Source organism: Prenolepis imparis, unplaced genomic scaffold (genome assembly GCF_030444845.1).
Source record: "Prenolepis imparis isolate NDT839.2.m4 unplaced genomic scaffold, iyPreImpa1.0 SCAF_4, whole genome shotgun sequence".
NCBI lineage: Eukaryota > Metazoa > Arthropoda > Insecta > Hymenoptera > Formicidae > Prenolepis > Prenolepis imparis.
Window position 1 is genome coordinate 19,433,099 of NW_028141162.1, and position 20,147 is coordinate 19,453,245.

Sequence of the window (20,147 nt, forward strand, 5' to 3'; positions counted from 1 at the left end):
TGTTGTCGGTGCCTTCTTCATATCTGCTTCACTTTCAATTGTAAATTTCTCAAATGGGCCAGGACACGACACCAGTTCGCGATTTCTATCATAAATTTTATGTTTACTTGCACATCCTGGATGGTAAAACAGTTTAATACAAGATTTGCATGCAACAACCTGATTTTTTATTGCCTTCTTACATGCCGAGCATCGATACTCGTCATATTCATCGTTCATATCGATAATTACCGGCCGAAGCTGTTAATACCAGCATAGGCGGTCAATTACCTTTGTCCAAATTCACACGTCAGCGCTTTGTGTCCACCTTTAATGTCTACCTGTCGCGTGAAATCTCGATGCCTCATACAAGAAATATAACTCTCACGCTCACAAATCAGCATATTCCTGTTAGATAATACTCATGTCTATTCCCGGTCTATGCAACTATTACTTCAATACTTTTTCGCCACTCTCCCTCACTATATAATCACTTAAAAGTTATCACTTTTGCAGAACGATGTTTGACACGTCTTCTCTTAGAAAAAGAGAGAGAGAGAGAGAGAGAGAGAGAGAGAGAGAGAGAGAGAGAGAGAGAGTATAATATATAGAATATTTACAAAAATCTCATATAATTCCATTCTGCATTCCCACGCCTCTTCATTCATGCATTAATACTTATTAATATTTTACCATCACGCTCTCTCATTCCTAACATATTTCGCTAGCATTCTTCTAAAACTTTGTACATTTTTTTCTTCTTTCATCTCTTTTGGTAGCTCATTATACATTTTAAATCCTATGTAGAATAACATTTTTTGTCCTGCACTTGTCTTACTTCTAATAATACATAAATCACCTTTTTGCCTCGTATTCATAGCTTCTTCGTTTTGCACATATTTCAATTCTTTACATAAATATGTAGGACACATATTGTTTACCATCTTATAAACTAACAGACAAACATTGTATTTTATCCTTTCTTTAATTGACATGAAATGCAGTGCTTCTAGCATATCTTTAATTCTTATATATCTATTACATCTTAGTATAATTCTCATTCCCTGATTTTGTAGCTTTTGTATATTTTGCAAGTTTGTCTCGCTGATTCCTACCAGTATTGACATACAATATTCAAGTGTAGGAGCCACAATAGTTTTATATATTATACATCTCATATATGGCGATAGATCGCTCCCTACTCTCCTCATTACACCTAATTTCGCTCCAACTTTTTTAATGACATAGTCCACATGTTCAGAAAAATTCAACTTTTCGTCTATCATTATTCCTAGGTACTTGATTTTATTTACTACTTCCAAAATTTTATTTTGCAGCTTGATTATTACATTATTTACATTTGCTTTTTTTTCTGACCCCTCTAATTAACATTACTTTCGTTTTATCTACATTCAGCTTTAATTTATTCATTTCTAACCATCTCTCCAATTTTTTCATTTGCTTGTTTAAATTGTTACTGACTTCCTCGCTTGAATCTCCTATCGTATATATCAGTGCATCATCCGCAAACAATCTAATATCACACTCATCATTTATCACTTCTATAACGTCATTTATATATATTAAAAATAATAACGGTCCTAATACGGATCCCTGCGGAACTCCTAGATCCACTCTAATAGGAGATGAGAGTACTCCATTAAACTTTACTCTTTGCGTTCTATTGTTTAGGTAGCTTTTAAACCACTCTAATACTTTTCCTGTAACTCCGTACATCTGCAATTTTTTTATTAATATTTTTCTATCTACTATTTCGAATGCCCTTTTTAGATCCAAGAACACAACGCCAATCATTTTTCCTTCCCCGATCGTCCCTTTCCAGCTAGATATGACCCATTGCAAGGCAGTTTCACACGAATGCTTGGCTCTAAATCCTGATTGACCTTCTGCTAATAATTCATTTTTTTCTAGATATTCCTCTAATTGCTTCCTAATTATTATTTCTAGTATTTTTTCATATATTGGTAGCTTATTTATCGGCCTAAACTCTTCAATTTTAGTTGTTCCTTTTACTTTGGGTACTGGAACCACAATTGCTTCTTTCCACTCATTAGGGAACATTCCATCTTCCAATGATTTATCTAATATATAACAAATTTTATCTCCTACCACTTCCGTAACATGTTTAATTATATCTACCGTTATCCCTTCTTCCGTTCCTGATTTATTCTTTAATTTATTTACTATTTTATATAACTGTTGTACTTTAATTTTTGAAAATTTTTCTAATATTTTTTCTGTAAATTTTTTATTTACTTCCCATCCCTCAGTCCAATCCTCACTACATATTTGTCTAATACTGTTCACAAAATAATAGTTAAACTTATCCGCCATTTCATCTATATTATCTATTACTTCACTCCCATTCTGGATTTCTTTGTATTCTTTAGTTATTTCTCTACCTTTCATCATCTCTTTCAGAACTGCCCACATTTGTTTAGGATCATTTTTGTTTTTATCTAATTTTTCTTCTAAGTACTCTCTTTTAGCTTTCCTACATAGATCAACTGCTTTATTCCTTAGCTGCCTAAAATTTTCCCACTCTTCTAAACTTTTACTTATCCTAGCTGTTTTGTATGCCTTATCCCTTTGTTTTAAAATTTGACAAATTCTACTATTAAACCATTTTTTATCCTGTCTCTGACTTTTAATTTTAATTAACTTTTTTGGTGCCGTTGCATTAAGACATGACACAATCACATTTATCGCCAAATTCGCCAGAATATTAATATCATCTTCTTCTAAATTACTTAAATGATCTGCGACCAAATGTTTAAACCTATTTACATCCATTTTTTTATAATTTCTACAAACACTAGTTTTCGTATTATTCTGCATTTCTTTCACACTCCAATATATTACTATTGCAGAATGATCCGTTACCTTGGGTTCATGACATATTTCAATCTCCAATTCTACATTGGAGAAAACTAAGTCAATTATAGTTTCCGAACACCTAGTAATCCGCGTTGCTTTTTCCACTAATTGTGCCAGTCCCACTGAGTTCATAACTCTAATCAATTTGTTTCGATTATAACTATCTACTTTCATGTCTATGTTAAAATCTCCCATAATTATAACGTTATCATTCTGCATAGTACCAACACACATATCTTCTAAGAATTTTACAAAGTTAGCATCGCTACCGCTTGGCGAATGGTAAACCACCATAAGTAGTCCTCCATAGTTTATCATTTTTACTTTTACTAATATTGACCACCAATTTTTATCACAGTTCTGGATCCCTACTATTTCATATTTTATACTTTCTTGTATATACAACAACACTCCACCCGTTCTGCTACTTTTCGAGTTACTTCGCACGCACCTATATCCATTTATCTGCAATTCATGATCCTCTATTTGTACCGTTATGTGAGTTTCCGTAAATCCTATTATATTTGGTTTAAATTCGCTTATTATAACACTTTCTAATTCGTCCTTATATTTTAGGAATCCTTGCACATTTATACATAATAGGTTATTTCTAGCCCTATCTTTATCTGTTAATTGCTACGAGCTGTTGTATTCTATTCTACTTTTTTGTTTTTCCAATTCTTTTTGGAAACATGGACATTTATTATCATACGCCGAATGATCAGATTTTAAATTTTTTATTTTAAAGCTCCTAATTTTTTCTTCACAGTTAACACATTTTTTTACCTCACTTTTACAATCTATAGTCGCATGCTCTTTCGCACAGTTTCCACACGCTTCTTTTTTTGTACATTCTTTTGCAAAGTGATAATATCCACAACACTTAAAACATCTTAGAATCCCTACATAGTCTTGTACTTTGCAAATCTTCCATCCAATTTTCAACTTTCCTATTTCCATAAGCTTCATATGCGTCTCAGTATTTACTTCCGCTATAATTGTTATTCCCTTCCTCTTTCCTCTTGCTGATTTATGCACTATTTTTCCTATATTAGTTCCGCTTTCAAGTCCATTCTGTTCATTTACATTCTCCCAAAAATCCTGCTCATTGTCACAGTCCACCTCATCAACATCCAAAATTTTAATTTTTAACTTTCTCCCCTTGGGTGTTTGTATAACGTATCTATCTCCCAAGTCCTTTGTGGCTTCCTCCTTGAATCTATCTGCTTGCTTTTTATTTTCACAGCCTACTACTACCGCTCCTCTCGTTACTTTTTTTAATTTTGTCACTCCTACTCCTAATTTAGAGATATCAATTTTATTTTTATATGCCTTTTTGTGGCTTCACTTGATATATCTTCTTCATCCTTCTTTGGCTTAATTATGACTACCGATTCACTCTCCTTTTTCACACTCTCACTATAACTTATCTTCTTTCCTTCTCCTATATTTGGCTGTATCATGTTTTTTGTTTTAATCTGCATCTCCTTTCTTATTTCTTCCCTTATCACCGTTTCTATTTCTTGTCTGTTTCTTTGCATTTCCTCTTTAATTGTTACTTTAATTTCTTCTCTAATTATATCCCTCATATTTCCTATGATTTCTTCCTTAAATCCCCTCATTACATTACTCATGCTTTCTATTTTCTCTCCAGCCATAGACTTTCCTGCTGTTTCGACACTATTCACTTCTATTATTTCTTGTACAGATTTTATAAGCCAGTCTATTTTACCATCAATATTTGATGATTTATTAACTCCTGATAATTTATTTCCACTGCTTGGCGTCGTGAATGAGCTTGCAGATCCTGCAGATCCTGTAGATCCCAGTCTATGCCTGCTGCTTCCCGCCACTGCCGATGCTTTTTTCACATCCGTTTCGTTTTCAATATTAAACCTGTCAAATGGGCCCTTACATGATACTAACTCATGGTTTTTATCATACCTTTTATGTTTGCTAACGCATCCTGGATGATAAAACAGCTTATTTCGATTTTCGCGATAACAGCCTGTACAAGTCACCACTTGACTTTTTATTTCTTTTTTACATGCCGAACATTTATATTCGGCGTATTCACTGTTCATATCGATACAGTATACACTAAACCGATAATATAAACAAGTCAATCACCTTTATTTAACTTTACATGTCACGACAACACTTATTGTTCGTTTTTAGTATATTTAACTGTCCTATAAATTTCAATATCCCAACCAGGTCCTGCACTTCTCACTCCCACAGCTTAGCACATTTCAATTTGATACTGCACATTGTTTATGCCTGTCCATGTCGTCATATACTGAGTAACTTTCTATGACACTCTTTATAATTTAACCGCTTTAAAAAGATACCACTTTGAAGAGCGATCTTTAACACGTCTTCTTTCCCTTCGAGAGAGAGAGGGGGGAGGGAGAGGGAGAGGGAGAGAGAGGGAGAGGGAGGGGTAGGGGGAGAGGGAGGGAGGGGAGGGTAGGGGGAGAGGAAGAGGGAGAGAGGGAGGGAGGGAGAGAGGGAGAGGGAGAGAGAGTGAGAGAGAAGGGGGTGGGAGGGGGAGGGGGAGAGGGAGGGAGTGAGATGGTGAGGGGGAGAGGGAGAGGAAGGGAGAGAGAGAGAGGGGGGAGAGAGAGAGGGGAGGGGGGAGGGAGAGGGAGAGGGGGAGAGAGAGGGAGAGGGGGGGGGAGGGAGAGGGAGAGAGAGAGGGAGAGGGAGAGGGAGAGGGAGAGGGAGAGAGAGGGAGGGAGGGAGAGAGAGAGAGGGAGAGAGAGAGAGAGGGAGAGGGAGAGGGAGAGGGAGAGGGAGAGGGAGAGAGAGAGGGAGAGGGAGAGAGAGAGAGAGAGAGAGAGAGAGAGAGAGAGAGAGAGAGAGAGAGAGAGAGAGAGAGAGAGAGAGAGAGAGAGAGAGAGAGAGAGAGAGAGAGAGAGAGAGAGAGAGAGAGAGAGAGAGAGAGAGAGAGAGAGAGAGAGAGAGAGAGAGAGAGAGAGAGAGAGAGAGAGAGAGAGAGAGAGAGAATAAATAAAATCAATATTACAATAGGCTATTAAAAATAAAATAATTGTTATACTTCGTAAAGTGATAAGTTGTAAATGTATATGTCTGTGTGTGTGTAATTTATTTTTACAGTGACTTAGAGTTGATATATAGAGTTGATATATGTATATACATACAAGTTTTTCTTCCTGAGTCATCATGATCGATGTCATCCACTTCAAATTGATCATATACTTCGTCTTTATTTATACAATCGCATTTGTGTTGTATATGCAACTTCATACGTGCTACTAAAGAACACATTTCTTTTTTACAATGTTTACATTTGACTCTTACTGGTTTGTCGTTTTCTTGTAATTTAGTAAAATGTTGCCAAATTGCATCTTGTCGTCTACCAATCATGTTTTCTTATTGCACAATACGAAATCTTGTTTTAATATGTACAAAAAAGAATATAAAGACTATACAAATCGTATCTAAAGATCGCTTGATACAACACGCTTGAACACGCTGCAATGGAATACTACCGCGCGTGTTGCTATTCCACAGAATAATAATCTATAAAAATGCATGATTTGTACAAATATGCGTATTGTGATTTTGCATATTGTATTGATTAATATATACATCATGTTCATATCATTTTGTATATGTATATTCAGATTGCGAAATATTGTAAGCCTAAGTTTTCTTATAATTAATTTTTGGCGTTATAGTTTCAGCACACACCTGATTATGTACTACGACAATATTATTGTTATTTGTATTTATATGAAGAATGTTTTCTGCATAATTAACTATATGATATTTTTAAAAATACAATTTTTAGAAACTTGACAATTCATTAATTCTTGTTTTTGTTATTAAAACTTCTGTGAAAATAATATCGCAAAATTAATTATTGGTTTGTCATGAGTTACAAGTAATTATATTAATTACGTAATAAAAATTTATTGATCTTAAGATTGTTACTTACATCTTAAAATTTATGCAAAGTAAAACATTTTTTAAACTCTATTTTCTAATATTTATAATTTATACACACTGTACGAATTGAAGAAGTTGTAAATAAATAAGCTGATTGGACATTAGTATTATATGTATAATCATAGATGTTTTTGATGTTACCTATCCTATAAATCTTATATTTGTTTGTAAAGAATTATTATTTTAACATTATATATTTAACATATATAACCGTATTTTTAGCAACATTAAATAATACGTACATATAACAACATTAAATAATACGTTTTATTTATTTGTTGCTTACTAACATCTTGAAAAATAAGATATCTTGAAAACAATGTATTTCTGGAAATAACAAAAGAAAAAGATGCTTATTTTTTTACAAGAAATACGATAGCACTGATCTATCTTATTTATACAGAACATTCTGTATGTCAACCTGTATGTGTTGTGACGTGACAGTTTTCCTTTGGTGAAATTGTCCGTCACAACCCACATAACCTCGGATATGCTATGTATATGCATTTTTTCTTCATAATATGAAAAAATTATCTTGTATGTACTATGTATATACATCTCATATACATAATTTGGATATACATTACGTACATGCCATGTATATACATATATGTACATAATTGTGGCAATACATTAAAGTACATGCCATGTATATACTATGTATATATATAATTTGGATATACGTTAACGTACATGCCATGTATATACATATATGTATATAATTGTGGCAATACATTAAAGTACATACCATGTATATACATTTGTGCACATAATTTGGATATACATTAACGTACATGCCATGTATATACATATATGTACATAATTGTGGCAATACATTAAAGTACATGCCATGTATATACTATGTATATATATAATTTGGATATACGTTAACGTACATGCCATGTATATACATATATGTATATAATTGTGGCAATACATTAAAGTACATACCATGTATATACATTTGTGCACATAATTTGTATATACATTAAAGTACATGCCATGTATATACATATATGTACATAATTGGTGCAATACTTTAAAGTACATACTATGTATATACATAATTTGGATATACATTAAAGTACATACCATGTATATACATATATGTACATAATTGTGGTAATACATTAAAGTACATACCATGTATATACATTCGTGCACATAATTTGGATATACATTAAAGTACATGCCATGTATATACATATATGTACATAATTGTGGCAATACATTAAAGTACATGCCATGTATATACATTCGTGCACATAATTTGGATATACATTAAAGTACATGCCATGTATATACATATATGTACATAATTGTGGCAATACATTAAAGTACATGCCATGTATATACTGTGTATATATATAATTTGGATATACGTTAACGTACATGCCATGTATATACATATATGTATATAATTGTGGCAATACATTAAAGTACATACCATGTATATACTGTGTATATACATAATTTGGATATACATTAACGTACATACCACGTATATACATATGTGCACATAATTGTGGCAATACATTAAAGTACATGCCATGTATATACATATAATGTACATAAGATGTATACAAAATGTACATATGATAAGTACATACATAAAATGTGCAGGATGCACAAATAATTCTCATTGTATTTGCCGTTTTAGAAGTTTATGCGATGGTTCTAAAATCGTCTTATGTAAAAGGTATCAATCATGTAATTTTTTTGTTAGAATGAAAACGTGAAAAGTGAAAATTTATCAGTGATTTCGCTTGCGTCATGAATCATAAGTTTTAATTTTTACCAATATAGTTTCATATGCTAAAGATCTATCAATCAGTTCTCTAACTTAATATCATATCATTCACTAAAAATAATTGTGATCTAGAACACTCAAGCGTATCTCACATATAGAGGTCCTGTGTTAGGTTCATTCTTTTCACTTTTTTATTTCTAAATGGGTTTTTCAATTTTTGAAATAAAAATATTGATTATAATTTATGTAGCAATGCGTTTTTCTACACAATAATATACATACTTTATTTGTGCTTTGTGAGTATATAGATCGAAAGTTGTAAAAAATACTAGTTACAGACCAGCGACGTTGAGATTGACAGACGTAGCAACAGAAGTAAAAGCAACTTTCAGGCGATCTTTTTTATCAATGATATCTGTATTTATTCGAAAAAGGTAAGTTGAACGATATATTCTTTTTTTACATTTTCATTGAATATTTCTATGTGACTAGAAAATCTATGATTTCTTTCTTTGAAAGAAAAAAATATATTTTCTCATAAATTTTATTTGTTTTTTTTGAAAGTTTTTTTAACTTTTGAGTTCTTTTTAACCTTTGCAGAAAAACAAATAAAATTTATCTTTTTAAAAAATATAGATTTTTTGAAAGAAACCATCGAACTCTTAATTGAGTTTCTTCGATACTTTTATTCCATAAACGAAAGATTGTTCGTGTTTTATTGGCTTTTTATTGCAATTTTGTTGTTAATTTATACAATAATTGTCTATAAAAGCAAAATTAAAAACAAAATTCTGTGAAAATATTTCAAAGTAATGTTAGCGTCCAAAATCTATAAAATGGAAATAAAATAAATTTTTTTGTATGATAGCAGAAAAGATTTTAGATACTTTATGAAACATTTCTCCTTCTTCATCATATATTTCACACATGCAAAATGGCCTGTGTGATGCTTAATTAAGGTTATTACCCTGCTTCCAAAATAACCTTTTTGACCTGTACGGCCATAGTTGAGATAGAAAATATATCTTTCTCTGTCGATCTTCTTCGCGCGCGCTTGCACGCTATGGCCTCTTCATTAGTAAGCTCTGTTCGCTACGCTACGCTGGAACTCTGCAAGACCGTCAAGCGCATGCGCGCCAGACCAACGTGCGAGACCTGGGAACGGCATCACGTCTGTATCTTCGTGCATCAAATTCCATTGTGCATTGTGTTCCGATATTAATACGTTATTTCGACAAAATTTTGTGTTGTATCAAAGTATACAGTAATTTACCAGCTATTCTTTTCTAAAGTAAGTATTATATACATAGTATACACATAATTGCTTAATTTCATTAATTTATACAATTTGTAGTTATATTCTAACCTTGTTTCGACCATGGCTATGTACGAGCTTGAAATAAGAAAGAAGATAAAGTTTAAAAAAAAACTTAGAAATAAAATAAATCAATCTCTAGCTATAATCAATAATAATTCAAACTTATTTTATGATTCTTATGGCATTAATACCAATGATGATTGCAACATTGATAATAATGTTAACGATAATATAATGTACAAGAATTCATGTCACATTAATGATAATTGCACAAACATCAATTCAACAATGAGCAATGAGTTACTTCATAACGTGGATAATACTGAAAAATTATTACATGATGTTAGACAGGAAAGAATTGATATACCGCTATCTGAGAAACTAGCCAAATGGGCTATAAAGGAAAATATTACATTGTCAGCGTTGAGAAATCTACTTTCTATTATACGGGAAATACCTGGTTGTGATGATCTACCAAAAGATCCAAGAACACTTTTAAAAACACCTAGAAATGTAGCTGTAACATCTCTAGGTAATGGAACATATTATTATTTTGGTATTGAGAAAACTTTAAACTTATTTTGTAAAAATCACAAGATCAGCATATCAGCAAATAAAGAGTTTTTATTAGCTGTCAACATTGACGGTTTGCCTTTGAGCAAAAGTACTAATAGCTCGTTTTGGCCTATTTTATGTTCTATCAAATCAATAAAAGTTCTTATGAAACAAGTGTTTTTGGTCGCCTTATATCATGGCACAGAAAAGCCAAAATCTGTTGATGATTATTTTAGAGACTTTGTTAATGAATGTATTTATCTATCAGCTAACGGTATATCAATCAATTCTTGTAAATATAATTTTCGAGTTTTAATGTTAATTTGCGATTCACCCGCAAAATCATTTGCCTTATCTATTAAGCATCACACAGGCCATTTCTCATGTACGAAATGTGATCAAGAAGGAGAAATGTATCATAATGTATTATGCTTTATTGAGACTAGAAATTTTTCCAAAAGAACCGATACTTCTTTTAGAACTGCTGCTCAATCAGAGCATCATACTGGTAGAAGCTTGCTGTTAAATATACCAAACTTTAATATGATAGATAACGTACCAATTGACTATATGCATTGTCTTTTGTTAGGAGCTATGAAAAGACTTCTTTGTCACAAACGGTATGGGTGGATTCATGGTAAACCACCTTATAAATTACGAGCTCGTGATGTTAATAAAATTAGTGAAAACCTTTTAAAATTAAAACGATATATTCCTCATGAATTTTCTAGAAAGACGCGTTTTATAAATGAGTGTAAAAGATATAAGGCTACAGAATTTAGGTTTTTTTTATTATGCTGGTCCTATAGTTTTGAAAGAGATATTATCATCCAAAATCTATAATCACTTCATTACATTAAGTCTTGCAAGTTCTTTAATGATAAGTGAATATTATTCAAAACTTGAAAACTATGTAATATATGCTCATAATTTGATGGAACATTTTATTTGTCAATCCATAAAAATTAATGGTCCAGATTTTGTATCGCATAACATACATAATCTTTTACATTTAAGTAATTGTGTAAAACTGTATGGTGCACTTGACAACTTCAGCGCATTTCCTTTCGAGAATTATATGCAGCAATTAAAAAAAAAGATTCGCAAATCTGCTCAACCTCTGCAACAAATTATTCATCGTACAACTGAAGAATATAATATTACTCAATGTACAAATATCACAGAAAATGATTCTTCTGCGAAACTATTAATGGAACATTTTGACGGACCACTGATAAATAATTGTACATCTCCGCAATACAGAAAAGCACAGATAGATAATTATTGTTTAAATATTTTAAAAATAGCCGATAGATTCGTAGAGTTAAAAACCAACGTTATTATCGAAATTAAAAACTTTGCTTCGTATAAAAATTCTGTATGCTTAATAGGTTATCGATATAGCAAGCAAGAACATTTTTATTCTAAACCATATTCATCATCTTTGCTTAATATTCAATATATAAAAAAAGATAAAAACATACTTGAAATGTGGAATATCGAATTTATAAAAAGAAAATTAGTAGTACTACCATACAAAAAAAAATTAATCTCATTTCCTTTATTACATGCATAATTTTATAATTTTATAATTTATTATTTTTAACCATAAATATAAGTACATTGCTATTATTATTGATATTAATAATTAAAATTTATTAGAGTTGTAATGTTTAATTATAAAAAATTGCAAAAATTAATATTAGATTGCTAAATTTATAAACATATTTGAATGTACATAATATAAAATAATTAGTTTAGTTATAAAATATCCAAGATGACCTGGTACGTTGTAAAATTTGATGATGAGGACACAGTTGAAGCTGTACCTGACATATGGTACATGAAAAAAAATTCACAATGCTATTGGCCACCTGAAGGCACTGCAAAACATATTATAGTAGACTTTATAAAAAAAAAGCAATCTCCTGGAGCCGACTGGGCACTCTATGAAGCAAACCTTTTAGGCAGCTATGGTAAAATACACTTTGACACATTCTCACAGAATACTTTATATAATAAAATACTCCTAAAATGTTTATACGTAAAATGTTAATACATTTAGTATAATACACTAAATGTATTAACATTTTACGAAATTTGTATGGATCGATTTTTTATTGTTTTTAATTTTGTTTTTTATAGACAATTATAAAATAGCACAAAAAAAAGCCAATAAAGCTAAAAACACAAATAATCTCTCCTCTAATAACGAAGAATTGAAAAGGAAATATAGACGTAGAAGGAGCACGAAAAAAAGCCATCATAAAGAATCTGAAAATGAATATGAATTATCCTCTGAAACCGAAGTATCCTCGGATAATGTTATATATCCTGTTCCAACTCCAATAGAAAAAACTCAATTAAGTGGTAAGTAATATAAGCAACAATCATACAATATTATACATATATTTGTAAGACAAGAATTCTATTTTAATATTTCATTAATAATTTTTTGTATAATAAAAATAAAAAAACTCAAAAATTAAATAATGAAAAATACAAAAATAGGGCAAGAGCTTCAGCAAGGTGTTCGTGCAAAATTGTACTTTCTTACTTTCTTACTTTAAGAATTACACAATCTACAAATTGATGATATCAGTAAAACTATGAATCTTTTATTAAGAAGTAAAAGTAATGAGTGGCAGAACTTATCATTGCATGAAGATGTTTTAGATATCACATTTCCAGTAAATGAGAATTCTTTAACTCTAGAAGACTTGTTAGATTCTGAACATAAGTAATGATTGGTAAAGTATATTTGATTATAAATTGATTATAAAAACGTTTTAATGTGAATTATTTAAATTATATAAAACTTTTTGGTAAACGTTTCTGTCCGATATCAGACCTTCAGTAACATAAAAATTATAATAAATTCTACGCCGTAATTATAAACATAATTGTCGCCATAATGTATGTCAAATTAATCATTAATTTTATTAATACTATATCATTCTGTCGCCTATTGATAACACAGTCAAATGTTTTTGTCAAAACGATAGACTCAATCGATATTATTTATATAATTACGGCAGAATTTTGTTATAATTAGTATGTTGCTGAAGAAGGTCTACTATCAAACAGAAACGCGTTTAACCAAGTAATGAAGTAACATTTTGCGCGAACACTTTGCTGTGGCTTTTGTTCTATTTTTATATTTGTAATTATTTTTTATATCAATGCTTTTTAATATTCTGTTTGTGCATATAGTACAGAAAAAAAATATTTAATCTATTCATCAGAAATAATGAAATAAAGATGTACAAAGATGATTTCTTTAAAAATATACAATATTTTTTCATACATTTTATTAGTATACTTTGTTTTTCTGTCTCAAAAGTTAAAAAGTCTCAAAGAAATATCCAATGATATGTAAAAAGAGTAACGTTCAATCATTATTTTTTGAAGGGATTAATGTCACTGACAAAAATGATCAGTTGAAAGCTTCTACCTCTGTTACTACGTCTAATAAGTCTGAAAATCTATCTGCAGTATCACAGCAGCCTACTTCGACTCTTCAACAGAATAATGGTAAGATTAAATTTGTACATGTAATAATGAAAATAAGATTAATTTTTTTTGTAGTACCACTAATTTTCTTTTGATAAATTTGATATTCCATATTTTAAACAAGTTTTTCTCTTTTTTTATATATTAAATATTAAGTAAAGATGATAAATATGGTTTAAAAATGATCTTGTTGTATCGATATCCTATTAAGGCTTTTGGGTACTCGCTGTGACCATGTTGAATCGTAACGTCAGAAGCAAGAAGTGTCACGTTGAGAATTCATAGATGTCATTTTTGGATAAATAAATATTTTGATACAATACCACTTCAGATGGCTTTAACGTACTTTTAAAATACCTCGAAAACTATGCTTTTCTCTTGATAGCCAATCAACAACTGTAAAATGATCGTAATATCAGACTTTGTAATATGGAATAGCTGTGCATGTGCAAGACTGAACGGACTAGGACTTTATATAGCTATTTTTTACAGCTGTTGACTGATTATAAAGGGAAAAAGATAATTTTCGAGGTATCTTAAGAGTATGCTAAAGTCAGGTGTGAAATGTTGTTTTATCAAAATATATCTTTTCATTTAAAAATGGCATCTAAGAATTTTTGTTTTCTCGCCTCTGACGTCACAATTTTGACATGGCCGGAGATGTACAATTATTTATCAGTGGTCTGTCAAAATGTTCTATTAATAGTTTCACAAAACAATCATTTTCTGCAATATTTGTATATTGAGTATTTTGTAATATGTGTTATTTTTTCTATACTATGCGTAAATAAATTATATTATTTTTGAAGGAAGTGTTGCTATATAATTTATAATCGATGTTTTTATTTCAGAATATCAAAAACGAATTCTAAGAGAATTACACATTCTAAGTTTAAAAATGGACGATATTGTTGAAAGTATGAGTCTTTTATTAAAAAGTAAAAGAAATGAATCGCAAGACTTAACTTCGCATGAAGAAATTCTAGATATCACACGATCATTTCCGGTAAATGAGAATTCTTTAGCTCTATTAGAAAACTGGTTGATAGACTCTGAACATAAGAAACTATTGGTAAGAATTTTTAAGTACGATATATTTGATTATAAAAATGTTTCAATTTAAACAATTAAATTAATATAAAAAATTATTCAATATTTAAGTCTTTATTTTACAATTTTTCAATTAAAGAAATTAAATAATCTTTTTATAATGGCAGTCGCAACATTTAAGTCGTATTGGAGGTAGTAACGTTAAAGAGATTGTACGGAGAATTATGTATCATGTATTTACTAACGAAGTTGGTATGATTTACTCTTGGGAAGGAGCAAAGAAAAAGAAAATCTTCAAGGATTTAGCTGTAGCATCTACTATTTTCTGTAAATTAAAAACCATTAAGTTATAATAATACAATTATAATAATAATCATACAATTAAAATTTTGCAAAACTTTTTACTTTAATATAATTTGTGATAATCTTTTGCAGCTGCCGTACGACTCAATAAGAATACTAATGATTGCACAAATGCAGAAATTATAAGTTTTATAAAAGCATGGCTTGTAAGGAGCAAAGATCGTTTTAATAATAACAAAAATAAACCTGCAACTACTCAAGACGTTAATGAGAACCCGCAGATCAGTAACGGAGAGTAGTCTTAAAATATTTAAAACACACTACTCATATGATGGCAGCTATGGTATAGAATAGAGAGTAAAAATAGTACAAAAGTTTCTATTATTTTTAATAATTCTTTGTTTCTTCGCGTACGTTCACTGTACGTATTATATTTACACACAATGAATTTTGTTTTAATTTACTAATATTTACGGTTCTGATAAAAAATATTAATATATTCCTATATTATTCCTGTATTATTAGATTTTTTATTAATAATTTCTAACATACATATGTTGTAGTAATATATTCATATATTGTAGTAATCTTAATTACACTTTTGCGTTATTCAAGTATTTTATTTTCATACATATGTGTTAATATTATTTAAAAAAAGTGTATAGAAGTTGCCATATCTTGCGCTTTAGTTTTAAAATTACAGTTTTGTTATAAAAATACATATGTACCTTATGACTAACTAATATGCATCTTATGCTCATTTCATATACGTGCAATAAATACAATTTTTTTATTACTTCTAAGTTTAACTTTTGTGTTATTTATTCTCTTGCAATAATCTTTTATATAACTTTGTTGAAATAAACATTTAGTTTGTATATAATACGTACGTGCATGGCGTGTACATTATATGTATAGAAGATGTGCATAATACATGCATAGAATGTATATAATACTCGTATGGCGTGTGTACATAATATGTGCGTAGCACGTATGTGACATGTCCAGAATGTCTTCATTTTAAATGATCCACTTGAATATTTCTTAGGGAGTATTTTAGGGGAAAATATTTCAGACAAAAGTTATAGAGTTTAGAGGGAAGTGCTTAATAGTGATCTAAATTTTTAATTACGGTCATTTACTAAAGTCATTTACAGGTCAATTTTGTTTTTAAAAGAAACTGTCAATTATATTTTATATTAATCGATTCTTTGTTATATTCTGTGTAAAAAATTACAAGCGTATTTATAAGATATTTTATGTTTTATAGTTTGACATTTGGTCAATTTTTTAATAATTTCTTACATAAAATGTAACAAAGAATCGATTTATATAAAAAAATTGTAGGAGTTTCCTAAAAAGAAATTGATCTCTATATATATGATCTTGGTAAATGAACGTAATTCAAAATTTAAGTCACCATTAAGTATTTCCTTCTAAACTCTACAACTTTTGAAATATTTTCCCCTAAAATGCTGTCCCTAAGAAATATTCAAGTAAATCATTTAAAATGGAACATTTTGGATATGTTACGTATGTGCTACATGCACATATAATACGTGCGTGGCATGTACATAATATGTATATACATCCTATGCATGTCTTACGCACATTCTATGTATATATTATGTATACATTCTATATACATGATATGCACGTATTATTTTCATCTTATGCATGTGTCATGTACATCTTATGTACATATTATGTACATATGCTATGCACGTATTATGTACAGCCTATGTACATTCTGTACATGTGTCATGTACATCTTATATACATATTATGTACATGATATGTACATATTATGTATATCCTGTGTACATCCTATGCATGTGCCATGTACATCTTATATACATATTATGTATATGCTATGTACGTATTATGTATATCCTATGTACATCCTATGCATGTATTATGTATATCTTATGTACATATTATGTACATGCTATGCACGTATTATGTATATCCTATGTACGTGCATAAAAATTAAATGTACATGCATGAAGTATATACATAGAATGTGTTTTTTCATGTACATATGTATATTTTTATGACATTCCATGTACATGCGCTGGGGGTACTATTGCATTTACATTTCATATACATTGGATGTACGCTGTAATACATGTGTATATATTATGTATATACAATATAAATAAATGTATATGAAATGTATATACATTGTATATCAAATTGTTTTGTGGGAAGGGTCGCGAGACCCGACCGGGGGGGTGATTTTGGGACTTCTGCTCTCTCTAAAATAAGAAAGAGAGAGAGCGATTCGAGCGCGGAATCGGACGCGATTCCGCCGCTGCGCGTTTCGATTGCGTGCTGCCGTAGCTGTTGCGATTGCTGCGGCAGCTATTAGCGAAATTAGCGAAGGTCGAGGGAGAAGCGACGACATCTCATCCGGAGGAAAAGCGGCGTAAAGGGAAGAAACAGGACGAGGGGAGGCCACGCCTTACGGAACACGCTAGGTGAGATCGCTATTAAAATATCCTGACCTTAAATACTTTTCGGGACAGTAGATGCCGCGTAAAATTGATATCCATCTCCTCTTCCCTAGGGATTGAGAGCTGAGGAAAAGGGGAAGGCCACTCCGCGCGAGAAGTGCGCAGGAGCCCCGCCACGGAGTTACGGCAAGGGACCCGATGGCATGCCCGGCGCCCGGACTCGGATGCGATCCACGATCGATTGAGGACTCGCGGCGGACGACATCCGGTGTCCGAGGCGGCCGGAATCGGGCCCCCCGTAAGCTGCCGCAAGATTTTCCCGCCCGTATCCTACGGGAATGGAGGAACGACCCCGGAAAAGAAAAAGAGCGCGGAAGCGAAGAGCCGCCGCAACGACCGCGGGGATCCTCCGGGCCGCCTCACGGCCCTGATTACGGGAGCGCCCCGAGCGGCCTAGTTCGGCGATACGGCGCCAGCGTGTCTCCGGCGAGACTTCCGCTCGTCACTGTCGGGCAAGACGCGTGAGTGAACAGAGGTCCTGTCGACGATAAGGAAACGCAAAACGAGATCGAAGCGAGAGTGACGTCGCAGAGGACGGAAGCTGGTGAGACGTCGTCGCCATCCCCGACCCATACAGAAGGTAGATTGTTCGAGCTAGTCGCACCGGGGAAATAGAGCCTATTCGAAGTAGTTGCCGAAATAGTTGCCAAAATGGCGGCTGACGCCACGTCATAGATTCTCGGGATACCTTTTGTGACGGCCACCGGAGTGACGACTCGCTCGAACCCCCTGATTCCGCGAAAATCTCTCTCTTTTCGGCTAGCCCACAGTCCGAGCTCTGAGGTTGGAAAAATTTGTACGGTTCATATTGTGTATCGCGATTACATGTTTCTCGTTAGCTGTCGTGTATAATTCGTAAGATCGGTGAGCTCGTAAATTCGTATTTAGCGCGGGTACTTTGTTACTTGTTTAGCGTATAATGAACGAAGGGCAGTATACGAAAAGGACCTGACCCTCCGTTCGGTTGTAATTAGCGCGAGCGAGAAGTCCCGGATTCGATACTCACGCGGGTAGTAACGACTGAGCGGATCACGTGCGCGGCGCGTGTACGTTGATATCCCGGCGTGCGACCGTACGTTTTATAGTATCGAATTTCGGGCGGCGCGAGCGGCTTACGCGTATTTCTAACACGACGATATCCGTATGTGAATATTCCGATGTGACTCGAATAATAGTACTATGTCAAATTATATTCAACGGTCTCCTATGTCGACCGAATGTCTGCTTGTCTTTATATCATATATTGAATTTGTATTGTTCTGGTTTTTTTTTATTAGTACTCATGTCTTTAATACGCTTTCTTATTAATTACTTTCTTTTGCTTGCGTAAATATACTCATGAAAACCCATCAAAATCGCCCCGTTATTCTCCTTCTTTCGCTGTCGCAAAGCGAACCCTTGCCGTCGGCCGAGCTGCCGCGCCCTGGATCGTCGCGATCTCTTGGCGGGTATTGGATCGAGCGTGCCGGATTCGAGACGGACGCGGCTACCGCGTCGCGGAGTTCCGGTGAGTAGCGGTACGGTTTCCCGCACCTGGCGCCCATTCCGGTTAGAGAGAGTTTTGATTATTAAACCCGCACGCTCGATGGCCCGAATAATCCGAGAGATCGTGTCCAAGGAATCTCCGCGAAAATAACGATACTTATAATTAAAAGTTATCGGTTATAGTGTCAAAACTTTAATCTTTTATATTCTAAAAATTAATAACTTTTATATATATCAAGAGACACGGTAGTGTCTCGCGCCAAGTTAAGTAGCGGAGCGAAGGCACTCTGTGTATCTTTACGGGAGTCTGCTTTTGAGATTACTTTCATAAACAATATTTGTATACAAAAATTTAAATTATTGTTTATTAATATTTACCATTGGTATAAAATCTTCGATTTCTCTTTCACTCGCCTGTCCATTTATTTCGTTCACGAAAACAATTCTTGTTTCATTTTCATCAATTTCATTTATTAATACATTTTCAATTTCATTTGATCTATTTCTTTCATTCATAACGTTTTCTATTTCATTTGATCGATTCATTTGATCCATGATGACATTTAATATGTGAAAACAGCAAATTATATATGTAGTCATTTATTAAATGACTAACGAAATAAGAACTCATATTTCTCGAGTATTTCAAAGTAAAGTTTGGAGAAAATCTTTCCCTGATCATTGTGCCGCATGCTTCGTAGTGTTTGATCGTCAAGATTATTTTGACAGTTTCGAGTCAAATTGGTTAATGTGTTAAAAGTGTGTAAATTGTGCAGGAATTTTTAGGAAGAATAAGGTAAATAAT

General features: G+C 32.3%; 1 protein-coding gene across 3 annotated transcripts; it reads left to right on the forward strand.

Moving 5' to 3' along the window:
• The first annotated feature begins 9,696 nt into the window (after nucleotides 1–9,696).
• On the forward strand, nucleotides 9,697–16,150 carry LOC145935253 (uncharacterized). 3 transcript variants are annotated; one of them, XM_083036399.1, is made up of 7 exons: nucleotides 9,697–9,893; nucleotides 12,232–12,451; nucleotides 12,621–12,845; nucleotides 13,887–14,009; nucleotides 14,840–15,060; nucleotides 15,206–15,365; nucleotides 15,474–16,150. In XM_083036399.1, exons 2-7 carry the CDS (start codon nucleotides 12,253–12,255, stop codon nucleotides 15,638–15,640), a joined length of 1,095 nt encoding a protein of 364 aa, XP_082892525.1. In that variant the 5' UTR covers nucleotides 9,697–9,893; nucleotides 12,232–12,252; the 3' UTR covers nucleotides 15,641–16,150. The 3 variants fall into 3 exon arrangements, with proteins under 3 accessions (XP_082892525.1, XP_082892526.1, XP_082892527.1); XM_083036400.1 differs by having other exon boundaries at nucleotides 12,237–12,451; XM_083036401.1 differs by having other exon boundaries at nucleotides 12,253–12,451.
• The last annotated feature ends 3,997 nt before the right edge of the window (nucleotides 16,151–20,147 follow it).

What these genes read in the sequence shown, in the direction of transcription:
- LOC145935253 (XM_083036399.1), top strand. Translation starts at nt 12,253, where the DNA reads ATGACCTGGTACGTTGTAAAATTTGATGATGAGGACACAGTTGAAGCT. An exon ending in AAACCTTTTAGGCAGCTATG is followed by an intron (nt 12,452 to 12,620) that starts GTAAAATACACT and finishes TGTTTTTTATAG; the next exon opens with ACAATTATAAAATAGCACAA. An exon ending in AGAAAAAACTCAATTAAGTG is followed by an intron (nt 12,846 to 13,886) that starts GTAAGTAATATA and finishes TATTTTTTGAAG; the next exon opens with GGATTAATGTCACTGACAAA.